Source organism: Condylostylus longicornis, unplaced genomic scaffold (genome assembly GCF_029603195.1).
Source record: "Condylostylus longicornis isolate FDR11 unplaced genomic scaffold, ASM2960319v2 ptg000081l, whole genome shotgun sequence".
In the NCBI taxonomy this organism is placed as follows: Eukaryota; Metazoa; Arthropoda; class Insecta; order Diptera; family Dolichopodidae; genus Condylostylus; species Condylostylus longicornis.
Genome location: NW_026578049.1, coordinates 3,355,583 through 3,382,241, shown reverse-complemented (window position 1 = coordinate 3,382,241; position 26,659 = coordinate 3,355,583). Strand labels below are relative to the sequence as shown.

At 27.0% G+C, this 26,659-nt stretch overlaps 2 protein-coding genes across 6 annotated transcripts in view; one reads left to right on the top strand and one right to left on the bottom strand.

The window, feature by feature from the left end:
- LOC129613273 (GATA zinc finger domain-containing protein 8-like) overlaps positions 1-22,883 on the top strand; it is a 157,124-nt gene extending 134,241 nt beyond the window's left edge. For all 5 annotated transcript variants that reach the window (XM_055527267.1, XM_055527270.1, XM_055527268.1 and 2 more), the window contains one exon: positions 22,746-22,883. In XM_055527267.1, coding sequence (XP_055383242.1) covers positions 22,746-22,754 — 9 coding nt within the window. In that variant the 3' untranslated portion in view covers positions 22,755-22,883. The remainder of the gene's footprint in view (positions 1-22,745) is intronic.
- Positions 22,884-23,066: 183 nt separating this feature from the next.
- LOC129613311 (tektin-4) lies at positions 23,067-25,234 on the bottom strand. The gene is made up of 9 exons (XM_055527312.1): positions 25,181-25,234; positions 25,001-25,111; positions 24,861-24,941; positions 24,520-24,794; positions 24,231-24,457; positions 23,867-24,161; positions 23,732-23,807; positions 23,518-23,664; positions 23,067-23,445 (listed from the first exon to the last, which is right to left on the bottom strand). Exons 1-9 carry the CDS (start codon positions 25,232-25,234, stop codon positions 23,077-23,079), a joined length of 1,635 nt encoding a protein of 544 aa, XP_055383287.1. The 3' UTR covers positions 23,067-23,076.
- Positions 25,235-26,659: the final 1,425 nt, after the last annotated feature.

Below are 26,659 nucleotides of genomic sequence, written 5' to 3'. Positions count from 1 at the left end.
AATAAATGAAAAAAGGATGAAAATCTCTATACATTGTAAATATATGTATGTATGTAAATTTTTAAATGCATACACATAAATATAATAATTTAAATCAGCTCCGGCTTACCAATTTCTTATTGTTTTTATTTTTAAAAATTATATTTCATTTTATATAATATGCATGCTTGCCTATATTTACTCCATATATTATTAAACAATATGTGTATATACATATGTATGTATATTTGTATGTGTATAAAATATGTTTACCATCTTGTGTATAGATTATAAATTTTTAAGTTATAATTTTTGAGTTAAATGTGGAATGGATATGGATTTGTGTTGGAACTGAAATAATTTTAATGTTCTGTTTTAAAATGAGGCCTCCTGGCAACAACCAATAAAGAATTCATTCAATCATATAAAAAAGATTATATATTATACATATGCTCTGTTTAGAAAATTAAATGGTCCCACATATTATTATTTGGTTTTTTTCCGGAGTAGGATAATGAATGAAATGAGTGAATGAATTTTGTTGTTTCTTTTTATTATTATCGTTATTATTATTAATTTTTACTTATGTTTTTCTGTTTGTTTGTATAATTTTTGTTTCTGGGTCTATTCTAACATACCCGAATTAATAATATAACAGATGAAGTCCTAATTTCTAATGCCATTTCTAATATATCGAAATTTCATGAAATTTTCATAATTTTTTACTTGAAATTCAATTTGCTAAACTCGTTTCAATATTATTCGAAATTCAATATAAAAGGCATATTGATAAGCATAACTGTTTTAGTATTTCCAAATTTGTATTGCTTTTGTAGTGTCCCAATATCAGGAAATTTCAAGATTTTTATTAGAAAATTCCAGAACAACGTTCCCCTAAAAATATGCAATTTTGACTACGCGTGTACGATATAAGAATTATAGCTTTAAGAAAGTTCTTGAAATTATTTTCATTTTGAAATTTTTAGTAAAAATTCTCTAAAACGACTATAATATGCTTATAAGCTAAAATGTACACTGGGCAAATATCCAATTTTTTGGGCAAGAAATTTAAAATATTGGAAAAATATGCAATTTATTTTTACAACATTACAATTTTTACAATATTTTGAAAAATATAAAGAAGTCGCGTAATTTCATGAATCGCAAATATTTAGAAATGATAAGCATAAGCTGTAATTTTTCAAAATTTCCACAACAATTTAGAATTGCCACGAAAATTTGAATTTTTTTGAAAACAAATATTAATGAGTGAGCATCAGTATTAAACCAGTAGAGAATAAAATTATTGAGAAATCTATTGAAAAGCAAATATTACATATACCACCAGTAAACTGAAAAAATTGCTTGTTTGGGTCAGAAGAGTGCAGTGATTTTTCAAAGCAATTTTTTAATATTTTTTCACAAAATTTATGAAATTCATCCAATATCTTACAAATTTCAGGAATTATTTAAAAATTTAATCTACATTCATATATATAAATTTTTTAATTTTTTCTTTAAATATTAATGTATGTAGGTACATTTGTATACATTATATAATATTTATGTGAAGTATAGGCATGCTATATATGTATATCGAAAGTTTACCTATTTATTTACACACATATTAACTAACTATAAGTACTTAATATAAAATGTTGATGTATTGCCCAGGATTTTTGCCGCATTAGGGTGATCTATTACATATCTTTTGTTCACTTTTTTTTTTTTTTCATTTTATCCCTGGTACATAACAGCTGATTAAAATGTTTTCTTTTTTAACAATTTTTTTCATTTTAACTTGCCATTTATATATTCGACTGCCATCCATTATCGCATAGGTATACAAACATAAATACATACATATATAAAGTTAATGTAAATATATATGTATATTATATGTTTAGTTGTTCTGAATTTTAAGTAGTAAAATGTATGGTATGGGAATTTTTTTTTCATTTTTTTTTTAACTTATTGTTTATTTTCCGCCTGTTATTGAGTTTGTATTAAAATTAAGGTTATTTTTATACCGAAAAATTAATTATATTTAAAAGTTTTACATAGTATTTATGAGATTTCGTTAATAATACCAAAAATATAATTTTTTCTAAAATATTTTGTAGAGGTTAATCATTTGAAATTCAATTGAAAAAACAAACGTATTGTTATTGTAAATATATTCAGGATATCCGAAATTATAATGAAATATGAAAACGGGATAAAAAAGCTTTATTAAACAATTCAGCTCACATATTCTAATTGCTGAATTTTGTCCGTATTCAACTGAAAGGATTTGTGGGAGCTAAACTATGCAGTAACTCGTTAATGCTGTATGATTCAGCTCATATTACACCATGTGAGCAAAACAAATACTTTAACAATAAGAACTTATGAACTGAATTTCATAGTAAAACGTTATTGTTATACAATTCAGCTAATAAGTCTTTATTGCTGAATATATCAGAATAAAAAATTAATCAAAATTTTAAGCAAATCAAGTTGAACTAAGCTTATGATCTTAGACCTTTTATATATTATTTGCTTTTGTTAAATACTTAAGAGTATCCTACAATATTTAAGGCCAACTTTTCCAATGATTATTCCATTTTTGGTATTATTTTTTTATTTTTTACTGGTTTCTGAATAGATATATTACTATTATACCTTTTTTTTTTTAAAAAAGATGGTGCGGTAGTAGTGTTGGCGTTAATATCAACAAAAAAAAATTCATATATAATAGATACATACATAAGTATTATACTTTTACCATATAAGTAAATATTCTTTTTTTACATATTGAAGTTATTTTAGTTTTTATTTATATACATAAATTCTTATATAATATAAATTGCATGTTTATAAATATTAACAATATCATCAAAACAATTTTGTCTTAACACAAAAACAAATAACTTATATAATATGCATATACGAAAAACGAAAAAAAAAGAGATAGTGGGAGGGGTCGCAGAAGAAATCGACAGAAGAGAAAATTAGAAATGAAAAAAAAAGAGAAAAATTTTACCGGTCACGGTGATAAACAATATAAAAATAAGAAAAAAAAACTGAGGGAAAAAAATAGAAAAACAGAAAAATATTAAATAAGCAAAAGAAAAAGTAAAAAGTGAAAAGGATAAAAAAGGAAGCTAAAAAAACGATGATGAAAATAACTTTTTCTTCTCTTCTTTTTTTTTCATTTTTCTTCTTCTTCTTTCATTGTAGCACTTCAACGCTTATTATATATATACGAATTTTTTTTGTCTTTTTTTTTTTTTGATTTGAATAGAGAAATTTTTATGTGAGCTGAAAAAAGAATGCTTATTTATATGAAATATGAATATATATATACATACAGAGAGAGAGAGAGAAAAAACAAGAGAAAAAAATAATAGACAAAAGAAGCGAAAACTCTTTGATTAAATGGGCTTTCTATGAGCTCTAGAGATTTTTTTTTTTGTTTTCGTGCTGTTATTGCTGTTGTAGAAAATTTTTCACAGAAAACAAAATAGAAAAAAAAAAAACTAAATGTAAATTAATGAGGTAAATAAGTATGAGAAGGTAAAATGTTAAAAGTTAAATATGTTTTAGGTATAACTGGCTTCTATTATAACAAGTTTTTGTTTTCTTTCTTCTCATTTTTTTCTTGATAAATAAATTAGGTCGCTTTCAAAATTAATTTATGCGAGTGCTTTTCTCAAAGTCATCATATGATTGATTTTTTTTTTTCTCTCAGTTGTTTTCTTATTTGAATATATGTATACGAAATATACGAAATTGTAAGAACAAAAAAAAAAATTGAGAGAGGACATAAAGGGAGAGAGAGAAAAAAAAAACATAACTGTTCTTAATTAGATTTAAACCGGTCTTAATTAAATCCTTTTAATTAACACATTTTATATAAGAAAACAAAGAAAATATATAAAAAAAAGAAATTTTATATAACAATTTAATTTTGACGTTTGCCTTTAAGATTTTATATAACAATTTAATTTTGACATACAGTACATATAGTTAAGCATATTTATTCTCTGAGAGAGAGCAAATATTTTTTAATTTTTTCAGTTTGCTATGTCAAAATTTACAATTTTTTTTTTTTTTAAAAATATGGTTTTGTCTTACACAAATGTTTCAAATTATTTCTGCAAAATCGTTCGAACCAACTGTATAACAAATAAAGATTAAATAGAAATTCTAAATTTCTAATTAATTAAATCACATGTCTTCGGTTGTCGGAGCAAAATTGTTGTCTATGATTTGCTTCACATAAAAAGAATTTGTGCTAGATTGAGAAATATTATATTATTAATTAAATAGTGCAGTTAAACTGAACCGCTAAAATACTTTCAGTTTATCTATATTTCTATTTATTTCAAGAAATCAGATAATACAGCAATCCCTCGCACAAAGTCTCCTCAATATAGAAAAATTTGGAATAAGTCTATAAAATTTTTAATATAATTTTTTTTCTTTAAATAATTTTATTCAAAATCAGTCATAGTCAAAGCTGTTTAGAAGAGACAACTGAAGAGATTTATTAGATTTGCCTATGGTCAGTCTTGTGCGAGGTTAGAGAGAGCTGAACTGTTTCAGTTTTAAAGGAGAGTAGCCCAAAGTATAACTCATCATATGCCTAAGAAAATAATCAAGGCTCTCTGCAGTTATTACTTATACAAGTATAAGTAAAATTGGTAGTGATGTGTGCTATTATCCATATAACTGTAATAATAAATAACTAGTTTGGAAGCTTCATAAAAGGAGAAATCTTAAACGAAATATAACAAATTCACATACTTAACAAAATTAATCAAACTTTAATAGAATTTTCTCATATTATTTAAATAAAATTTTTTAGACTACCTTTTTTTTGGATCCCAAGGATAACACAATTTGCTCTTTGATTAAAGTGTTAGTAAAATTCCAAAGTTTTCTAATAATAAGAAAAAAACTGTTTAATATTAAAAATATTAAATCAAAATTTTGTTAATTAGAAGTTTCACCTCTATATGAAATTTCCTTGGAAAAAAATAATTAATTTATGTTCATAAACTTTAAGTAGATTATTTTATTATAAAATAAATAGGAAACGACTAAAATATTCTCAGATGTTTGATGTCATTTTTGAAGTATGAGTAAGAATTTTTACAAATGAACTAAAGTTATCATGAGTTTTGTTACGCCATAAGTTATTCACTCACATTACTAAATACTTTCATAAATTTTAATCCTTTTGTTTGTATTTATTTGTTTTATTTCTCCAATTAATATTCTGTTTAATTGGAAGTTATTTATTAAAATAGCATTTATAAAAATAAAAATATAAAATCATTAATAAATTTTTTATTTCAATATTGGTAGGAAATTTATAGGCTTAATGTAGTAGTTTGTTTGTGCCTTAATAAAGTAGGTAAGAACAATATGATTTATTTCAGATTTTTGAGAATTTTTTATTTTATTATTTTTTTTATTTTATATATTTTATTTTTACTTTTTTATTGTGAAAAATATTTAAGTTTTAGTGTTTAATTACAATTAATAACTTTAAAAATTAATGGAATTCCTATAATTTTATTAAATAATACTAGAATTTTAAAACTCGCATGAAACTCTGTATTTTTCTGTAAAAGTCGCTCAAACAAATTTATATAGATGGTAACGATGATGTCATAGATACCGCGTAAGCTATTGATTTCTATAGTCTGAAGTTTCTAAAAATTCAATATTCAATGCTGTTTGTAGCTTTATACTTTCATCAAAGAATTCCGGTAGGGAATTATTAGGGTTCAGGATTGTGTGATACATGCGACTGTATGGCCGCTTGCAATTAGGCAATCAAACTTTTTTTGCAAACTGATTACAATTTTTAAACGCATTCGATTTCAATTGTTACAATAGTTTAATAGTTGTGTGTGCAACAATTTAATAATCAAGCAGTAATTGCGAAAGCAAAAAATTAGCATTTCTGCCTGAGTCCCTCAGTAGATTCGCCTTGAATCTAGATTTTGTAAAAAAAATTTATCCTATTATGAATCTCGTTATTTTGGTTCTAGTTTTCATGGAAATGTTTTTATCATAAAATTTTAAAGATTAATTAGCATGCCTCTAATATAATTAAGCAGATACTCTTCAATTTAATAAACTGTAAATTTTACTGGGTATTGAAAAAAAAAGTAAAATAAAATGAAAATTTTTAATAACGAATAAAATTAATTAAACTCAATTCAATAAAATGAACAATTCATTATTGAAAAATAGCTCAACAAATGAACAAAATGAATGAAGGTCTTTTGCATAAAGAAGAAGAAGAAGAAGAAGGAAACAAAAAATTAATGATAAAATAAAGCAAATGCTTCCTTGTCTTTCGTAAACGTTCACTTTCAACTAAACCCCTGATTATTTTAATAATTTTCTATTTTTCCGCGTTTTCTTAATTTTTATTTCTCTCTTTTGTTATTTTTATTTTTTTTTTTTCAAATTACTTTTGTAATCCTTCCACGGTTACACCATTATCCTTTTGTACTATTCAAAAATTTTCTTTTCTCTGATATTTTATCTATTTTCTTTGTTATGTCCTTTTTTTATTTTAACAACGAAGATTATTGTTTTAAAGGTAAATTTTCTTTTTATTTACTTATTAGTTATTTGATAAACATAAAAATATAAGCCATATAAGCTTTGTATATGCATGGGAATTGCCAATTATTTGCAAACAAATACATTTTTGAATGTGATATTAAATATTTGATGAAATAAATTTTAACTGGTGGAAGTGGAGGAGAAATTGTAAGCAATAGAAATTCTATAAGAGCTTTAGGATACTTTTTGTATCTCAAAAATTTTAATTAATTAATATACAAAATCTAGTAATTTGAATGGAAAATGGTGCATAAAAGACAATCCCCTAAAATTTAGATGAAATGAGCTAAAAATTAATTAATTACACCATTAACCCAATACCGTTAATATTAGGAAATTTTTGACTAATTTTTAACCCATCACTCAAAATAATGTATAACAAATTACAGAATACAATAATACAAGGTTACAAGGTATAAACAGAAAAATTAATTTATATTTATTATTCTGAACGTATCGGCCCCATAATAGCGAATTGGTTAGAATATTGCAATCAAGAATTCGAATCAAAAAATTTAATTAAGACCCGATGGTAATTAAAAATTTTGACTCCAAAAGATTCATCCAAATTTTCTTTTAAATTATGATCATTTTTTTCGGTTTTTGTTTTTTCTTTTTTAACGAAAATATGGCAACTCTTCTTCGTACTATATTGTACATAATTATTCAAATACAATAATTTGACGTAGGTACTTGATAACAATAGATAAAATAATAAAAAATGAACAGAAAAAATAATATTAAAGTGAAATACAAAGAAATAAAAAAAAAACACTAAGAAAACGAAAGAAAATTTTCAATTTCTAAGGACATTTTAAAAGGATTTTAAAAATAAAGAACAAACGAATAAGAAATAACATCAAAAAATAACAATAATAATAAACAACAAAATAAAAGGGGTAGTAAGACGATTAAATTTATACGTTTTGACGTATACCTACCCACCTACCTACATACCATATACAAACAAACAAGTCAACAATGGAACCAGAAGAAAGGTAAACAAGGAGAGAAAAAGAAGAATAACAAGTTTTGTAATGCGATAAAAAAAAATTTTCTTTTTTTTTTTTCTCAAAAGTTATTTGAAGTTTTCGTTCTCTTTTACATTTTAAACTTCAATTCGTATATAATGCATATATAAACAGACATATACACAACTGGATAAACTTACATATTTGCACAAGGTATACACATTTAGTAGATTTTAGTTTTAAAAAAATTTTTTTTTTCGTTTATTTGCGAAAAATTTCTTATTCTTTAAGTATTTTAATGTAACTGTTATTATTATTGTTATTATATATATATATATATTTATTATTACATATAAAACGTACTTATATTGTAAATGGTAAATTTTGATTGAAGAATTCTTTTTGTCAGGAAGGAAAATATTTTGTTTTCCTGCACAAAAAAAAAAAAAAAATAAGTGAAATGAAAGAAAAGCTTTGCTTTTGTAAAAAAAATGGTTAAAGGGTATCCATTATAAAATATACCTATATATATATATTTATGGATATTTATTTATAAAAGCATGTAAAATAATATTTAGGTGAGTAGGCGGATAAGTAGTTTTAGATAGACACATTTTTAGTTTAGTTGAAAATTTTTTTTTTTTTTTTGAAATATGAAGAGTTTTTCAGTTCGTACAAAATAATTTTCAATTGATATGGCAACACAATTTATTTTTTTCTCTTTCAGTTTTCACTCTTGAAAAATGTGTCATAAAATGTTCTCTTGTAGTTGTCATCTTTTTTTTATGTCGCTAGTTGTCATCTTTATTTGTGATGTGATGAAGGTATTCAAGTTTTTTTACTTATAAAATGCGAAAGTTTTAATTGTGAGATTGAAAAATTGATTTGAAAATTTCTTCTGTACAATTAAAAATTGAATATTTTCGGATATAAGTTGTAAGATTTAGAAATTTAAGTGACATTAAGAAAAAAATCTAATTTCAAGAGAAAATTAATGTTTGTGCGTGTATGCGATCGATGAGTAGGAAAATTAAAATTAATTAACCCATTACGGTTCATTAAAAATGAGAATTAATTTGGGGAGATCTGCAACTTTCAATTTTAAAAATTTTAGAAAACAATTAAAACTAAAAATTTAAAATTTTTACAAATTATCAAATTTCTATAACTCAAAATTGCTTTCTATAACATTTTCTATAACATTTTAAAATGAAAAAAGGATCGATTTTACTTATTCCTCAAGAATCCTACAAAATTGCTCTTCAAATTGGATAAACCAACAAAACAATTAGCTTTGTTTGGTTTATTTCTTTTCTTATAACTGAAAATATTCACCTGACTGCTGCATATTAATGACACAAAGTCAATAATTTCTTACAACAACTAGAGTTAGATGGTGTTTATAGTGACAGAGAAATCAATTGATTGTATAGTTTAAATTAAAATTGTGTAAGAGTGCAAAACCAAAAAAAAATATCAGTATTTTTTTCTTTTTTTTTTATTGAAAAACCTTCTTTCAATAATTGCAAGGTATCGGTGAACGAAGTTGAAAAACTGAAAAAGAAATAGGTTAATGTTTTCATTTTTATTCTGATTTAATTTTTTTATTTTTTTTTGTGTTGTTTTCTTTTTTCATTTAGTTGAACTACAAAACATCTTTAAGAATAAAAAACAAAAAATTCCATTTTCCTTACAATTTAAGTTCATTTTAAAAGAAGAATTCAGAGTTACCATGCATACTCTTTTACTCCTTTCTGAAATTTACGTGTACTTTACACCCCACTACAGTAAGGGAAATTGCTATTGAACAATAAAAATGTCTTCATACTTATTTTGTAGTCAAATTCTTTTGATAACACTTGAACTGGAAATTAATCATGTATCTGGCTGTTGAAAGTTGGCAACACTTTTCAAACATTTGTTACAGTACATTTGTAGTATACTTTAGCTTTTGAAATTTTTATAAAATGTTCGAATAAAATTGGAATGAAAAGTTTGGTTTACTCTCAAAACGGCAAAGTGTGCGTACTTTGCGGTGTTCTAAGGCTTTGTGTACCAAACAAGCTATTCGAATTTTAGATTCTAGTTCAAAATATCTTCACTCAAACAATAGTTTACATTATTTTCTTCATCTTTGGAACAAATTGTACCGTTTTTTCAAAAAATCAACCCTGGTAACCCTGAACAAGATTGAGAACTATAAAGAAACAAAATATATTACTTATGGTTAGAAAAAAAGAAATTTCATTTTGTGGTTCCAAAGTGTACTTTTTTTTTCTTTTCTTTTTAAAAACCATTTAGTTTTTTCTTACTTTCCTTATGGTTTAAATAAAGTGCAAATCTTGGACTTTATTACTTTACGGTTTTTTGAATTTATGGTAGTAAAAATATAGAGAGACAGAGAGAAAGAGAGAATTCTTTTATGATGGTTAGAAAAAAAAAATATTGAAAAAGGAAAACTTTAATCGTTTTACTCGTTTTTTATAGTTTGTTTTTTTTTTTTATAAATTTCTTCTTTTATCATTAAGAATTTATTTGAGTGAAATTTTGCTCAATTTCTTTTTAAATATTGAAAATGAATTTTCAATTTTTTTTTTCCAATTCAATGAATAAGAATTATAAATTAGAAAATTTTATTTGAAATCTGGTAGAAAGGAGAAATTCATTCGTAATTAAAAGAAATTATTGGCTTTGCAATTCTGTTGATCTCTAAGTTGAACGGCTTTATTTCTATTTCTTCTTAATAGTCTGTGTAATTGATAGTGGTTAAATTGAAGTTAGTTCATAAGAAGTAGATGTCTTATAGAAAAAGTTTAATACAAACATGTTTTTTCTATGTGCATGAATTTTGGTTTAGCTTAATTTCTTTTCATGTGAAAAAGAAAGGTAAACTCACCGCAACATGTATAAAAAATAGACCCTAAAGATTTTACTGTATTTTTTTTATTAATTTTTTTAATAAAAATTCATTTGGTGTCATTTTTTCATAAATTATAATTGGGTTTTTGGGCGTCACTTTTTGTATTTTTGCCTTTTTAAAATTTAAGGGCCTGATCGTGTATCTTGCTTTTTTACTCGGAAAGTGAGAAGAATGTGAGTAACTATTATATACTTGTACAATGTAATTTTGGAGTGAGAAAAATTATTTGGTATTGCGTATCTCGTTTTTTTTTCTTGGATGCATACAAAATGTATTCACTTTATTTTTGAAAATGAGACGATAAAGCGATCCAATAGAAAATCTAATTGAAACAATGAGCAATCTTATTGGAAAAGTAAAATAACAATTAGAAAAAACTGAGAATTCTGATTGAAAAGTGAACAAAAAGTGAGCATAAAGACGAGATACACGATCCAAGAATATCTAAAAAATTTTTTATTATTACAGAAAAATATTTTATATGCTTTCAGGTTTTGAAATTTTGAACGAAATATTGTGAATCACAACTTGATGATTTTTTTTTAAAATTCACACGTAAAATGATTTGTTAGAAAAACAAGAGATTTCAAAGAAAAATCTAATAAATTTAGATAATAATCAAGGAAAATTTAGAGGTGGACACCCCGGGGCCTCCAGGTGGTTATCCGGCCTCTTTGAATTTCTTGTACGGCCCCATCTCTTCTTTTTTATCTTCTTGATATTTAGATACAGGCACACATAATTTACAAATAACTATATTTCATAAATTTAAAATAAAAATTTCAAAAGTTATGCGGCCTCCCTTATTCCTGCTACTTTAAACATGGTCTATAAGAGTAAAAATGTTCTCCACTACTTCTGAACTAAATGGCTTGTCACTTAAAATTTTTATTTACACTGTCGTTACAAGAATTTAAAAACCAAATTAAATTTTTACCATCATACAGCGAAAATTTTGTTTTCAACATTTTTAAAATAAAATTTTGAATTTTTTCCTTATTTTTTTAATTTTAAATTTTGATTCCATTTTGTTGTACTATTTCTTTTTATATATTGTGTTAAAAATAGATGTTTGTGAAGGATTTTTTCTATGTACATGCAAGGACATTTTAAAAAAATTTTTATTGCCATATGAAAATTTGTACAATATTTTTTTCTTATTCTTCTTTTTAATTGCTTCAATTATTATTTTTGATTTCTGTCTTTTCATTCCATTTAAACTTAAAAAGTGTTATCTTTTAATCGCTTGGTTTTAAAAACAAAATAACAAAAAAAAAAATTACATTATGGATGCATTCATCTTTTTTCATACAAAATTCCTTTTATATTAAAAAAAAAAAAATTTTCTTTTATGAATTCATTTTCTCTGTTATACACTCATACAGGCTTTACAGATCAAAAGAAAAATATTTTTAAAATACATGCATAATTTATTTGTATATAATGTTACCAGATATGGAGAAGAAAAATAAAATATTTTTAATAAATTTCGCTATAAAGATTAAATTTCTATAGTATGTGCATAGTATGTTGTTTATGATCTCTGGAATATGGTCAGCTAGTCAAAATGAAAAATTAATTATTAATGAATATTTAATATTAATAATTTAAAAGTTTACTGAACGGTTTCTATAGTAGATTAGTTATGCAAAAAAGTATATTTAATGTCATGCGAATATATTTACTGTTTTTGTTTTCTCTCACAATACCATTTTATGTGTCTTTAATTATAAATGTTAAATATTATTTAATAATGTAGAATAAAAATAATAAATTTTGTATTAGGAACAATAGTCAATTGAAAATATGATAAAAATATTCATTATTACGAGCTCAGACAGAAATATTCAAAATTAAAGCTGGGGAATAGCTTATTTCAGCAGAACAATAGAAAAATACTTAATTAAGCAGGATTTGAGTTGACAAAGCGGGGTTTGATTTCCATTTATTCGAAGTGAATATTGTCTTAACAAGGACTCTTTTCAACTTTTATATCTTATGAAATTTTGAAAGCCTTAAAAATAAAATATATTTAATTCGGAACTTACAAAAATATGACATCTTATTTAAATAAATCTCGCCTCTTTACATATCTAGAAATTTCAATCATTTTATAAAAATTTGCACACTAAGTCCAATTCGTCAATCAATTTCATTTAAATTTAATGTTAAATATTTTCCTAATTTCTAATCTTTAATATATAGAACTATATAATTGTTGCAGATTCCAGATATATAATTGTTCCAGATATATAATTGTTGACATAAATAAAACTAGATGAGTCTTGCTTTAGTGAGAGAACCATCAATGTGTGGTGGCTATAGTATATTTTTGCGCCTTTTACTTATTTAAATGTTGATTGCTGAAATTATTATAGAATTTTTTTTAAAAAGAAATATTTTTCAAGTTGTGATTGTTTTTTTTGCTTGTTTAAAATTTATTTTGAATATTTTTTTTTCAATTTTAAAATTTTTTGAAAAATTTTACTCTAGTGAAAAAAAAAAATAGTTAATAATGTAGCAAATTTCCTTAAAATTGCCAAAAAAAAAATTTTTGTTTTCGGTAAAATCAAATTTATTCGATTTTGTGTTTTGTAAATTTTTTCAAATTGCATAACTATAGGATGAAAAGAAAAAGTTAATCAAAAGTACCAATGTATGTAATATATGATCGAATTAAACGCTTTATTTGCCAGATTACTAGCGTTATTCATTTTATTATACCGACATTTTTCTGTTATATTTTACGGTATAGAATGAAGAAGTTGGTATGAAGAGTTAAAAAGAAATTTATGCTGTTGTATTTCTTGGCCGAGGGATAAGCTATGAATAAAATTTTCTTTAAGGGGAATTTCTCCCAAAAATCTGCTATTTTTTATTAAATTTCAATTTTTAATCTTAAGCGCGGTAATAGTTTGCTAAACGTTATATACCGACGGGCAGCGTTGAATTAAATAAAAATTTTCCAATTTTCTTGGAAATATGCTAAATAGTCATAGAGCCTTGAAAAATTTTAAAAGCAATAAGACAAAATTCAAAAAAAAAAAAAAAAAATTGGAAATCTAATTGTAATGTTCAAAAAGAAATAGTGAGATGCTTTCAAAAAGGTAGAAAATAAATGTATACATTACATTTAATAAATTTTTATGTGCAGTTCTCAAAAAAAAAAAAAAAAACCAAAACAAAAAAGTCAAAAAAACAAAAGCAAAAGAAAAGTGTCGTATAAACTCTTTTAAAGCATCCGGAAATATTCACTTTTTTTTTTGCCGTTCTTTCTGTTTTTGGTTTCTTTATTCGTTTTACCATTGTATAACCATTTTTATGTACCCATTTTCCATGATCCAAATTGAACAACAAATAAGAATAACTTTTTTGTTTTTTTTTTGTTTTCCTTTACCATTTCAGAATTTTTTTTCTGTACAATAACGCGTTTGTTAAAAAGAAAAACTTTTCTTATATATTATTTTTTTTTTTGTTATACATAAGATGAGATTTTAATCTCGAATATTTTCTGTTTATGGTTTAGGAATTGAAAATTTATATTTGTACGTGTATAATAATGTAATCACATTTTTTCACTTGGTTTTTTTTCTTTTAAATTTTATTCATTTTTAAAGTATTTTAAAGAAAGGATCTACTTTTTCTTTTTTTATAAAATATTTAAAATCATTTTTAAGAAAAGAATGGAAAATCGTCAGCAAACAGAGTATACGGTAAGAAGATTTTCAAAGTTTTAATACAAAAAATGGTTGGAAATGGAATTTTTATTTTGAAAATTTTTTTATAAACAGCTCAGGTTTTGTAATATTCGATAATAATGGGCGGTTATGTAAGTTATTAAACTATCTTGATTCGATTATAAAAAAATAATTTTATTTCACACAATGTCACAACTATTACTTAAAAATTAAATTTTACAATTACTTAAATTCGAATTGATAGTTTAATTATAATATTCTATTCTTATTAACACCAATTTTAGACTAAATCATATCTTAAAATCTAACAGTATTTATAGTAATTAAAATTAAGTTCATTTCCGGCCTCGTGCAAAATTATAGACGTTTCGTCAGCATTTTTGATGGGAACGATAATTTCGTAATTTCTTCATGTTTAAACATGTTCGATTGCAGACGCTGTGTCAGCAATTTTCATGTGAACAGAAATTAGTATCGTACTGAAGATGTAATTTGATACCACTTGAATATGTAACTAAAGACGGTGATAACTCCTCCCCCTTCAAAGATCTGCGTCCCGTAGATCAAGCTGGAATTTTGGTGCTTCTATGACTGAAATTTGCGGAATCTCTATAGTAGGAACCACTGTTGGAGTGCGTTTTCTCACAACCTTGCTGATGTTTTTCTTGATGACCCAAATGATGATGTCTGCAATGATGACGAGTCCTATAGTAATATCGGATGCTATAGAGAGTTGGCTCCTTGGTATTAGCTTCTGAAGTTGTTTTGTGTTGCTGATATGAAGATCGTGAATGTAGTCGAGGCTTAGCTTGATATCTCCTTCTTTTAAATTTTCTTGAAGAACAGGTGGTAAAACTTGCGACGTGGTGGCAGATTCGCTTGTAAATTTCTGACCTTTTATGTGAACGGTTTCGTTGGTATGCTGTATCATAAAGCTTCCAGTTAAGTGTTTGCTCGTGTTGCCACTTGTTAGCTCCCCATTGAAATTATTGAGAAAGATGATATTTTCACTTATGGTTTCTATGATTTCTTCCTTATTGTATTGAAGGCTGCAACTGGCGTTTATTCCCTTTAGCAGTTGATACATACAGTGTCCTTCGTCCAGTTTTCGAATTTTACTTCTTTCGCATATGGTGATGTTTCTTAAATTCTCGCATTTTGTCGATATGCCATATACGTCATCTTTCACGAGAAGTTCCTGATATTCGAGGTAGACTTGTTGGGAGTTTCGGATTGTTGATCTCGCTATAATGTGGTCATAGTACTGGTTGCCTGTCTTCGGTATTGATAATATGTAGAGAATTTCTCGTCCATTGGTTACTACCTGTGGTTTTGCGTATTCTATTGCCTCAATTTCGTTGACGTAGGGTAGTGTATCGATCTCCTTCAGTATTTTTTGGATTTCAATCCTGCTAAGAAGATTTGTGTTGACAATTCCATTTTTTGCTAATTCTGTCGCTAACACGATTTCTCCCAAGGCTTCTTTTATGATTCCAAGTTTGTTAAATATTATTTGTTCGGATCGATGATCTAAGTTCCCTACATGTTCCAAAATGTGGTTAAATCTTTCTACTACTTGGTTTGTTATCCTCATAACTTCACGATTTATTTTGTACTGTTGATTATTATTTTGTATCAGCTTGTCTTGGCTTGTAACGATGTTGTCCCAGTCTGTGGCGTCTGGTGTTCCTGCCAGCCATTTCCATGCTGTACCAATCCAATTTATTGACCGTTGAACTCTTGATTTGCTGCTTCTCAATTTAGTCAGAAATTCCATTATTTGAGCCAGTTGGTGTTCTAACTGTGGTTTCATTATGCTGGTCGAGTTGATTCCATCAACCAAAGGAATGATTTGTTGTATAACCTCGTCATAGCTCTTTAAATCAATGATGTGCACCAAATTGAAATTTCCTTCCAAGATTTGACCTTGTCCTTGTTTAATGGTTGCTATTGCGCCTTTGAATTCGAAGATTTTCGGAAATGCTGTAATTCTAGTGACTGCTAGTCTAAAAAGAAACCTTGTGATAACACCGCTCCAATAGCTGTGTCGGAAGCATCGGTTGTTAGGATGAACGGCTTCTCGAAATTTGGAAATATTAGGACTTCTGAAGATATAAGTAATTCTTTCAGCCTGTTAAATGCCTTTAACTCTTCTGCATTCAATTTGATTCCAACTTTCTTAGATTGATTGGCCTTTATTTGTGCGTTTTCGCCTCTTGTTAAGCTCGTTAGTGGTTTCGCCACTTTTGCAAAATCTTGAATAAATCTGCGATAATATGATGTGAGTCCCAAGAATGATTTTAGGTCCTTCAAATTTGTCGGTGGCATGATGTTCTGAATGGCCGCCACTTTTCTGGGATCGGGTTTGATTCCTTCGCTTGTGACTATATATCCAAGAAATTCTGTCTCGGTGTTGAAGAATTTTGTTTTTTCCAGGTTGACCTTCAGGTTAGCTTTTTCCAATATGCTAAAAATCGTTTCAATGTTCCTTAAATGTTCCTCCTCCGTTTTTCCATATATGATAACGTCGTCGATGTATACGTAGCAGCTTTTGCCTATCTGATCCTTTAGAACATCATCTATCATGCGTTGGAATATTGAAGGCGCATTCCTCAGCCCGAATGGTAGTCTTAGGAATTCGTATTTTCCATTCATTGTTGAAAAAGCCGTCTTGGGAATGTCCTTTTTGTGCATCATGATTTGGTGGAATCCGGATGTCAGATCTAATGTTGTAAAGAATTTGGCCTGGCCTAGGCTTGCTAGTGTGCTTGTAATATCCGGTATAGGATATGTGTCTGGTACCGTTACTGCGTTAAGTCGTTTAAAGTCGATAACCATTCTATACTTCTTCACACCTGATGAGTCGGGTTTCTTGGCTACTACCCAGATCGGTGAGTTGTAAGGGCTTTTCGAAGGGCGGATAATTCCATCCTCTAGCAGCTTTTTGATTTGTTCCTCTACTTCCTTCCTCATATTGGCTGGGTATGGATATGACTTGGTGTATATGGGATCATCAGTAGTAGTTTTAATTTCTGCTTTCACTTGTGTGTCTATTATTTCCCTGTCGTTTATTGGGCCAAATATTTTCTCGTATTTCCTTATTATTCCCATAATTTTTTCTTGGATTGCCTTCGGTAAATGGTCTGCCCCGATTTCGATGGTGTTGACTTGAGCTGATGCCTTTGCCTTTAACGGAATTTTTATATCTGGCTTGATCCTTAAGGTGTTGTTCTTTCTGTCTATAATGGCTTCGAGCTTCTTAAGCGTGTCGTCTCCAATTATACCATCAAAGGTCTTCAATCCTGGCAAAACAAAAAATTCAATGAAGGTGTTGTTTCCCAGACTCTGAAAAAATCTTCCTCCGATCTTCTTGGTGATTGTTATATCTCCTCCAGCTGAACGTATCTTGAATGGTTTTGTTGTTGGTTTGGCATTTGTCGCGATCTCTTCTCTTACAAAATTTTTATTAGCTCCTGTGTCGACTAGAAATTTTAGGAGCTGGTTGTTTTTTGTCTTGAATTCTAAGTAAGGAACGCTTGAAAGGCGTCCGTCATAAAATTTACTTCTTGAACCTCATCATCTGCATATGCTGGTTCTTCGTCATATTCGCTGCATTCTTCTGGGTGGTCATCTACGTCGTCTTCAAGTGTTTCCATATTGAATAGCCTTTGGTGCTTATTGCTAGGCATGTTGCCTACTGATGGTGGCCTCTTGTATATTCCCCTGTAGTTGTCTGGCCGGTTCATATAATTAACCTGACGTGTTTGTATGGATCGGTCAACGTCCATCTTCTCTAACGGTTTTGGCGGTCTAGGTGGAGGTTGCGATTCTCTCTGATGTTGAATGTTGTAAGCCAAGTTCCGTTGTTCCACTGTTAATGGCTGTTCTGGTTGATACGACCTTGGGTTCCCAGCACTTGGTTGTTGTCGTTTCATGGACATTTTGTTGAATGGTACAGTGATTCTGTTGTTATCATTCCTGTTGTGTATAGCGAAGTTTCGGCAACTATAGTTCTGGAGCTCTAGACACGTTGAATATGCTTCTGGCAGAGTTGACGGTTTCTGAAGCATCAAGTACCTGGACAATTCCCCATTGAGCCCTCGGATAAATACGTCCAGTGCTCTGTTTCTTTGTGATTCTATCAATACGTCTATAGTTTCTTTTGTATAATTCTCGGTCTTGATCTTATTGATTATGAGGGAGAATTGATGGTTGACTCTGGCGTAGAATTCATCTATGGTTGATCTTCCCTGCGTCAGTGTGCTCATTTGGTGCTCCAATGTGCGTATGTCCCGTTTGTCGGCATAATGCAGGGACAAACACTGCTTGATTGCGGCCCATTCTTCGTCGAACAGGTTGTACGATATTAGAGCTGCATCTGCTCTACCTCTAATTTTTCCTCTAATAGCTTGTAATATTGCTCTGTATATGGGTTTGTTTCTGACAACTTCGTAATCTCGTAGAATTGATTCTACGCTGTGCACCCATGATACATACTGCACTGCATCGCCATCAAAGGTTTGTAAATCTTTGACACAGTCCGGAAGTCTCGATATTTGTTTCAGGTCGTCTTCACTTTTCGGTGCTGCCAAATTTGTTACCTGCGGTTGTGGTGTATTGAACTGAGCCTCTAGTTTTGCTAGGCGAATTTCAAACCGTTTGCTTTGTTCAATTTGAGCATTGATGGCTCCATTTAATTTTTTGAGCTCTTCCATTATTTGTTCCATTTTTAACTTTTTATTAAGGTAATTTCACTAATTAAATTATTCTATTACGCGGTTTTAAACTTTTAAATTATATTTTTCTTTCAAATTTTGTCGATTAATTTCAAATTTTTTGTTAAATTTAAGTTTTTAGTTGGTTAATCTTATTAATTTTTCACTGGTTTTATTTAAATTTCTGATTACTTTTGTTTTATTTTTTAATTAAATATTTCTTGGTAATATAAAATTTAATTGGTTAATCTTATTAATTTTTTACTGGTTTCATTTAAATTTTTAATTACTTTTGTTTTATTTTTTGTATTAAATATTTATTGGTTAAATTTTAATTTTTCAATTTATTATCGGTTAATTGATTAATTTTTCAAATTTTCAATTTAATTTTCATTTATCACTTCAATTTTTTTTAAATCTTAATTTTTTTTTTAAAATTAACGAAGCTTCTATATTTTTAAAGCTTATTCAGTGAGATGCAGTTAGTTTCCCTCAGTTAAGTTTTTAAGATTAAGTGTAATGAAAAACTACTTACAGGAAAAAAACGTAATTCATCTGTTTGAGTCTTGGTGAGTAATGCGAATAGCGGTTGAGTTGTGTTTGTCCTTTTTAGACGTGAACTTTTATTCTCGTAAACGTCCTACTGCGGCACAATCTTCAACACTTTTTTGTAAGTACGGTTTGCTTCAGTTCCTTTTTCTTTTTATTTCACTTCGGATTTCCACAATACGCGCACTATAGTTGGGTACACTTTTATCGCGATATGCTTATTTTTCTTCTTTTCTTTTAAAATTTAACGAAGAGTTTTGCGATTTCACGATTCAAGTCACGTTGGGCGCCAGTTATTAAACTATCTTGATTCGATTATAAAAAAATAATTTTATTTCACACAATGTCACAACTATTACTTAAAAATTAAATTTTACAATTACTTAAATTCGAATTGATAGTTTAATTATAATATTCTATTCTTATTAACACCAATTTTAGACTAAATCATATCTTAAAATCTAACAGTATTTATAGTAATTAAAATTAAGTTCATTTCCGGCCTCGTGCAAAATTATAGACGTTTCGTCAGCATTTTTGATGGGAACGATAATTTCGTAATTTCTTCATGTTTAAACATGTTCGATTGCAGACGCTGTGTCAGCAATTTTCATGTGAACAGAAATTAGTATCGTACTGAAGATGTAATTTGATACCACTTGAATATGTAACTAAAGACGGTGATAACTTGTATATGGACACGGTTATTGATTATTTATATTTTTAATGGTATTTTAAGCACAAAAATTTTTTGCATTCCAATAACGAAATTTTAAGTATTACACATTTTTTTTTCTTTGCAATACTTGTATAACCTTATGATCTACTTTATTAAAATAATTTCCTTGTTATTTTTGTTTTCGAAATATTTTTCAAAAATAAAAGAATTTTATTCAGGGTAGTGTAACTAACAAAAAAAAAAAAATTTTGTCGTCATTTTTCATTAATGACTCCTATTAAAAAATTATGAGTGATTGAATTAAATTTCAAAGTGTTTTAGTGTTAAAAAGGTCTTTAGGGAAAAATTCTTATATTTTTATTTTTTTTCTTTATGGAAAATAATTTCCTTCATCTTAAACTTTGTGTTAAGCAACAAAATATGATAATTTGGTATTAAAATACAATGTTTATACTTTTGTATAGGTTTTTATCAGCTTTTTTTCAAGTATCAACCGGGAATTTATTATTAAATATTTTAATAAATTCCAGAAAGATTTTTATAAGTATTCGAGTATCTAGAATTCTAGATGATATTCTTTTCTACGTGTTCTATAGAAAATAATTACATTTTAAAAGTTCATGTACTAGTTATGGTGCAGTTGTTTAAAATTATTATAAAATTGTAAATTTAATCCTCCATTTAATACCAGTTAAATAAAGTGAGTTTGAAAAGACTTGGAAAGATGTGAGTTTGAAAAGAGGAAAGATAAAATGTTAAATACAAACTGAAAATTATAATTTAAATTTTTATTTAAATGTGTGTTTATGATTTTGACATAAATGCGACAACATTTTATTAATACTGGACACATTAATTTGGATTCAAACTAAAGACAAATATTTTGTAAGTAAAAATTTTCGTTTTTGCTTTCCTAAAGGATGTGAAATCTTTATAAGTAAATGCCCGGACAGAAATATGGCAGAGTAATACCAATAAGCACATTATTTTTATATAAAGGAATTTTTGCCATAATTACTTTGCTTGTAATACGTATCTGATTTTAATCGTATTTTCATGTTTGTCGTGCAACATCTTATATTAATAAATGCCCGTGTACATTATCTAATTGTACTTACATATATTATGAATTTCTGAACTTTGTTATTCAAAAAGACATGCACATGTAAAAGGAGCCATATTACAATATGCAAAAGAATTTCTTCTTCGTAATAAAATAAGGAAGTTCCCAAAATATACATATTTTTTTGTCTTACTAATCAATCAATATTAAATTTTAGTTCTGAAAAATATCCTGTTTCATTCAATATCTATGTAAAGAACTATAAATAGATTCTTTTATAATATTTAATTGCTATATGAATTTTCAAGTACCAACACAATACTGAATATATTATTTAATCACAAAATATGTTTGCACACACACAAACTTATTGTAATATTCATTATTTTTTTTTTTCATAATTTTTTCTAATAAAAATTTAAAAATGTTCAAGTAGAGGTTTTTTTCTTTGCCTCTGTTACAATACACTATTGTATTGTACATAATATATGTACACATGTATGCATATACGTACTTATATCCATAATTTATAACAATAGCAAAGTAAATTAATTTATAAGAATATAAAAAAAAAAGGTGTTTCTATTATAATTATCGTAATTTTATACCGTAATTTTATATTGTAAATTTATGATTTAATAAAGATAATGTTAAAAATTGTTATAATAAAAAATAATATGAAGTGTAAAACTTATTTGTAATTGGAATTGTCAGTCATTCCATTGACAATATGAGATCGTATTGTGGGACCATATTTCTGTAAAAAAAAAATCTAAATAATTAGAGAATTGTAAATAATTCGAAAATAACCGAACTAATAATTTATAGTTTATCCGCACATCACGTGAGCGAGTAATGGCAGCTCATGTCCAAACATATATATTGACATTTGTTTTGTTAATACAAATATTTTTTTTTGTGTTAATAACAAGTCTATAGCGGCAGTGAAAATAATTATTAGAAGTTAGTTTCTGACCGATGACAGACAGCCATTTTCGATATTCTCATTCAAGTTTTCATATTCAATTTATTTAAAACTAAATAAATTTTATTATTCGCATTAATTAATTCTTCGTGCTTGTTAGTCTACATTTTTTACTAATAAAACGCATGATACTAGAAACGCGATTACATAACGAAGAACGCAATTTTACAATCCATATTAAGCGTAAAACCATAACTCTTTCGTGTGGCCGTGGTTACAATATACAATATATGACTTAAACTGCCATTTTATTCGCCGACATAAGAGTAAATTTATAAATGAACAATATCATATATTTTACTTCTCCTCTCACAGAATAAGTAACATTTTAGTAAGAGCTTGTAGATCATTGAAAATTGTTACAGTGTCACTTAGTTCATAAGATTAAAAATCCCAAGATGTATTAGAACACCTTGCGCGGTTGAAAATTTGTTGCTTAATTTTAAATAATTTTAAATTATTGCCATCTATTTGAAATTTTATGTACTATTTTCATACATAATATTATTATTTATAATTGAAATTAATTATTTATTTTTCTTTTTCCTTTCAGGTAAGTTGAACTTATCACAAAATTCCGTAAGTTGAATTAATATTTGTGTAGCTTTAATTGATAAAATTTAATTGTACACATATTTTCGACCCTCTCGGTTGAAAAGAACAGTATTTTGAAAAGCTAAACAAGATCTGCTGTAAAATACGAATTTCAAATATTTAAGGAACAGAAAAATAATTAAATTTTTAATTTTGTTTTATTAATACTACAATATGTAAAAAACGGTGCCTCACAACACTAAAAAATTTGCAATTTTCTCACTCCGGTTGAAATATTTTTAAAACACACATAAGCACATAATTATGAATTCTGTATTTTAAAGGAATTCTTATAATCCAGTCAAAGTCTTAGTTGATGGAAAAAGTGATCTTAAAAGCATACAACGTTGACGATCAATTACTAAACATCTTTTCTTTAACATTAAATCACGCTCCAAGTCACTTCTTGTATTCATTAAACGCAACTTGGACTGTTGAGACTGTTCCATTGCTGCTAATATTGAACTAACACCATCTTGTGTAATTTTAACTTCATTAACAAGACCATTTAATGTATGATCACGACAATTTTCAACATGTGGTCGACTATTTTTATTATATAATCTTGATTGAGTTAATTTTGCAACTTTATCCAAAGACACCATACCCTCTCGCAAAGCTATAATTCTATTTTCGGTGTCGGCCAATGTTTGAAGGCACTAAAAAATATAAAAAGAAGGAGAATGTTAAAATTAGAAACTAGATTTTTGAAAATGCTGAAATGTAAGTACATATTTTAGTTCATTTTCGAGTCGATTAACATTTTCCTGCATGCAATCAATTCTCTCATGGAAAGCTTTTTCAACAGTATCCGCTTGATTTCTAAGATCTCGAGCAGCATTCATTAAAAGAGCATCTAAAGTGCTCCGTAAATTTATCTAAATGTATGATTTCATTAGCATTTAACGTGTTTCACAATATAGCAAATATTTACTTCATACTTACAGACATTTGTCTACACCGTTCACTTTCATCTAAGGTTTCTTTTGTAAAATGTTCCCAGTATTCCTGAGATGATTGCCTTTTTTGAGAGAAATTCTTAATAGACGATTATAAAATATGAAATTAATAAAAAATTACTCTGCATCGAGACGTGTTGCTCCTGGTCTGAAAACAGTGGTTTTGGAAAAATTATTGTAGGAAACATTAAGCAATTCCAATTCATATGCATCTTTTTTATCACTCCAATCATATTCTAAACGGTTTCTGGCTGCACGATTTTCAATTTGTTGTTGTGTGATATCAGCCAATGTTTTCTCGAGAAGTACTCGAATTTCAGATATCATTGCAAGTTCTCTGATTAATTCTTCTTCAGGTCTGTCACGAATAAGTTCTTTATCAGGTCGAGTTGAACGCAAAGCAAGACATTCACTGGCTTTAGTAAATATTAAAAAAATCAATTCAAGAAACATTTATGAGTGTATTGACAGTGTTGTAATATTACCAATTAGATGTGGTGTTTTTAGAATGGTTAGTGATGATTTTAAGCGAGCTCTTTGTACTTCCATTGTTGATATTTCTTCAGCCATCGCTTTAATTGCCCTCTCCAATGATTCTTTCCAACGTGCAACTAATTGAGCTCTTTCTCTTACCATTTTTGTTGTCTCATTCTGAGACTTATCTATTAAAGCATTGGTTCTATTTATAGTATCCTTGCCATCATTGATAACTCTGAAAATAATTTTATAAATCAATATTTTGAAATGAAAAAATATTTGATAAATGTTTTCTACTTTGCGGCATTCTCGAAAGTATTAAATGCTTCATTAAAAATATCTTTATTCTTTTGTCGCCATTCATTTGTACTGTATCTTGTTATTGAATATTGATCAACAACAGGACGTGTTCCAGTTAAACCACCCAAAGGACTCCAATCAACTTTTCCTGTTGCCCATGGACCAACTGGACCCATTGGTTCAATATTATTGCATACTGGTGCTGAATCTTCTGGTTGTGGTAAATAACATGGTGGATTAACACTTTCATCAGCTCTTTTATATTCAGTAACCTATTTAATATTCAATGTTTAACAGTTTTAATCTAAAATTTATTTTTGGTGCAGATTAATATTTACAGCGAAATCTGCTGCTTTCATTCTTGCTGCTAATGTTGCAGGTTCTTCAATTGGTGGTGCTGGAATATCCGTTAAGACATTCTGTAAATAATTAAAAAAATTTTAATTTCTTTTCTAATGCAATAGCAACATTTGTTTACTTCAATTTCATTAAAATTGACTTCTTTTCCAGCTGCAGATGGTGCTGTTTCCATATTAGTATTTATTTCCGGTATTTCCTTCGAGTTGGTGTTTGTATCTCCAATAACTTTCTATAAATGATTTTGAAAAATAAAATTTATTTCGTTAAATTTTATAATGAATTTTTTTTTTGTGTTTACCGGCACCGGCTGAATTTTTACTCGTTTACATGGATTTAAACAATTTTCCATCATTTTATCAATATTTATATGGTTACGAAACCAAAAAAACCAAGGCAAAAATAACAAAACACTGAAAATAATGAAAAATAAAAATAGAAAAAATAAAATAAATTTTGTTTGTTTGAATTTATAAATAAAATTCAAATACTACTATGGTGAAGGAATTTCAGAGAGAGAGTTTTTAATAAAATTTTATTTCAACATTGTAATGTAAAGAAATTTGAGAGAAAGGTAGATAATAAGAGTGGTAATGTTACTAATATCACATCATAACAGTAAAATTTACTTGCAATTGCATATTAAAAATTTTATATGACTTTTCTCTCTTTACTTGACTTGTTCATTGAGAGAGAAGGGAGAAAGAATACCCTAGAAGAGATAATTATAATTAATTCGAGGAAAATATAAGAAACAATTTAATTCACAATAATGTCCAAAAATTTTATTTACATGCACACACTTATGTACATTCATTTTAAGAGCTAATTATTAAATTAACATTATTATTGAAATGTTTTCGGTATAAGGCACATTACGAGGAAAAATAAATTTTAATGAACTGAAACGTGTATAAATAACAGAAATAACATATGTATAGTAATTTATATTAAAATACGTGAACATTACTTAATACTAGTATATGTACGAGTATATATATGATAATTTAAAAAGGATCAACATATCTATACGTACATTGTTTAAATGGTTAAGATTTCCTGAACAGATTTTGAGAGCGTTAATAATACCTTGTAGGAATCTACATATTTTACATTTTTACAGTTGTTTTGGATTTTCACTTTTTTTTTTATGTTTTTTTGTTTTACTTTTCTTTATATTTCGCTATAAATGTGTACATAAAACGATGACGCCCCCAATTGTGTTGTAAAATATTACGATTTTGATGTGATTTCTTTCTTTTTTTTTTTTTATTTTATTTTTTCCCTTCATTGTTTTTTAATTGCGTTATGGCACGCAATTTTTTTTTTTTTGTTTTACATTTTTCTTAGTAGTCTCCTATATATACTACCAAAATTTCTGAGGGTTTCTTTATATATTAAAATGAATTTCAGTATGTATATGAATGCGTGCGTATATATGAAATTGTGTGTCTACGTGTAGTAATAAAAGTGATAGCGGAGATTACCTTGTATAAGGAATTTATGAGCTTTAATTTTGTAATATTTACCTATGTATTTATATATTTCCTTTTGAGTTTTTTTTTCTTTAATATAAAAATCAGGAAATATTAAATTTAAAAATTATAGGAATTTCATGATAATATTAAAATACATAAATATTCTAATAATTGAATGATTAAATATACACGTATAGATGAAATAAGAAAATGATATTTTTGGAATTTAACTTCAATTTTCTGAACAATAGAATAAATTGAAAACAAATAGGAGTTCGACGGTCCGATGTCACATTACAAGC

Bases quoted from the DNA above. Each gene is read 5' to 3' on its own strand.
- LOC129613311 (XM_055527312.1), bottom strand. From the start codon at position 25,234: ATGATGGAAAATTGTTTAAATCCATGTAAACGAGTAAAAATTCAGCCG. The intron at 25,112-25,180 runs GTAAACACAAAA...AATCATTTATAG, and splicing joins TAAAAATTCAGCCGGTGCCG to AAAGTTATTGGAGATACAAA. The intron at 24,458-24,519 runs GTAGAAAACATT...AATTATTTTCAG, and splicing joins ACTTTCGAGAATGCCGCAAA to AGTTATCAATGATGGCAAGG.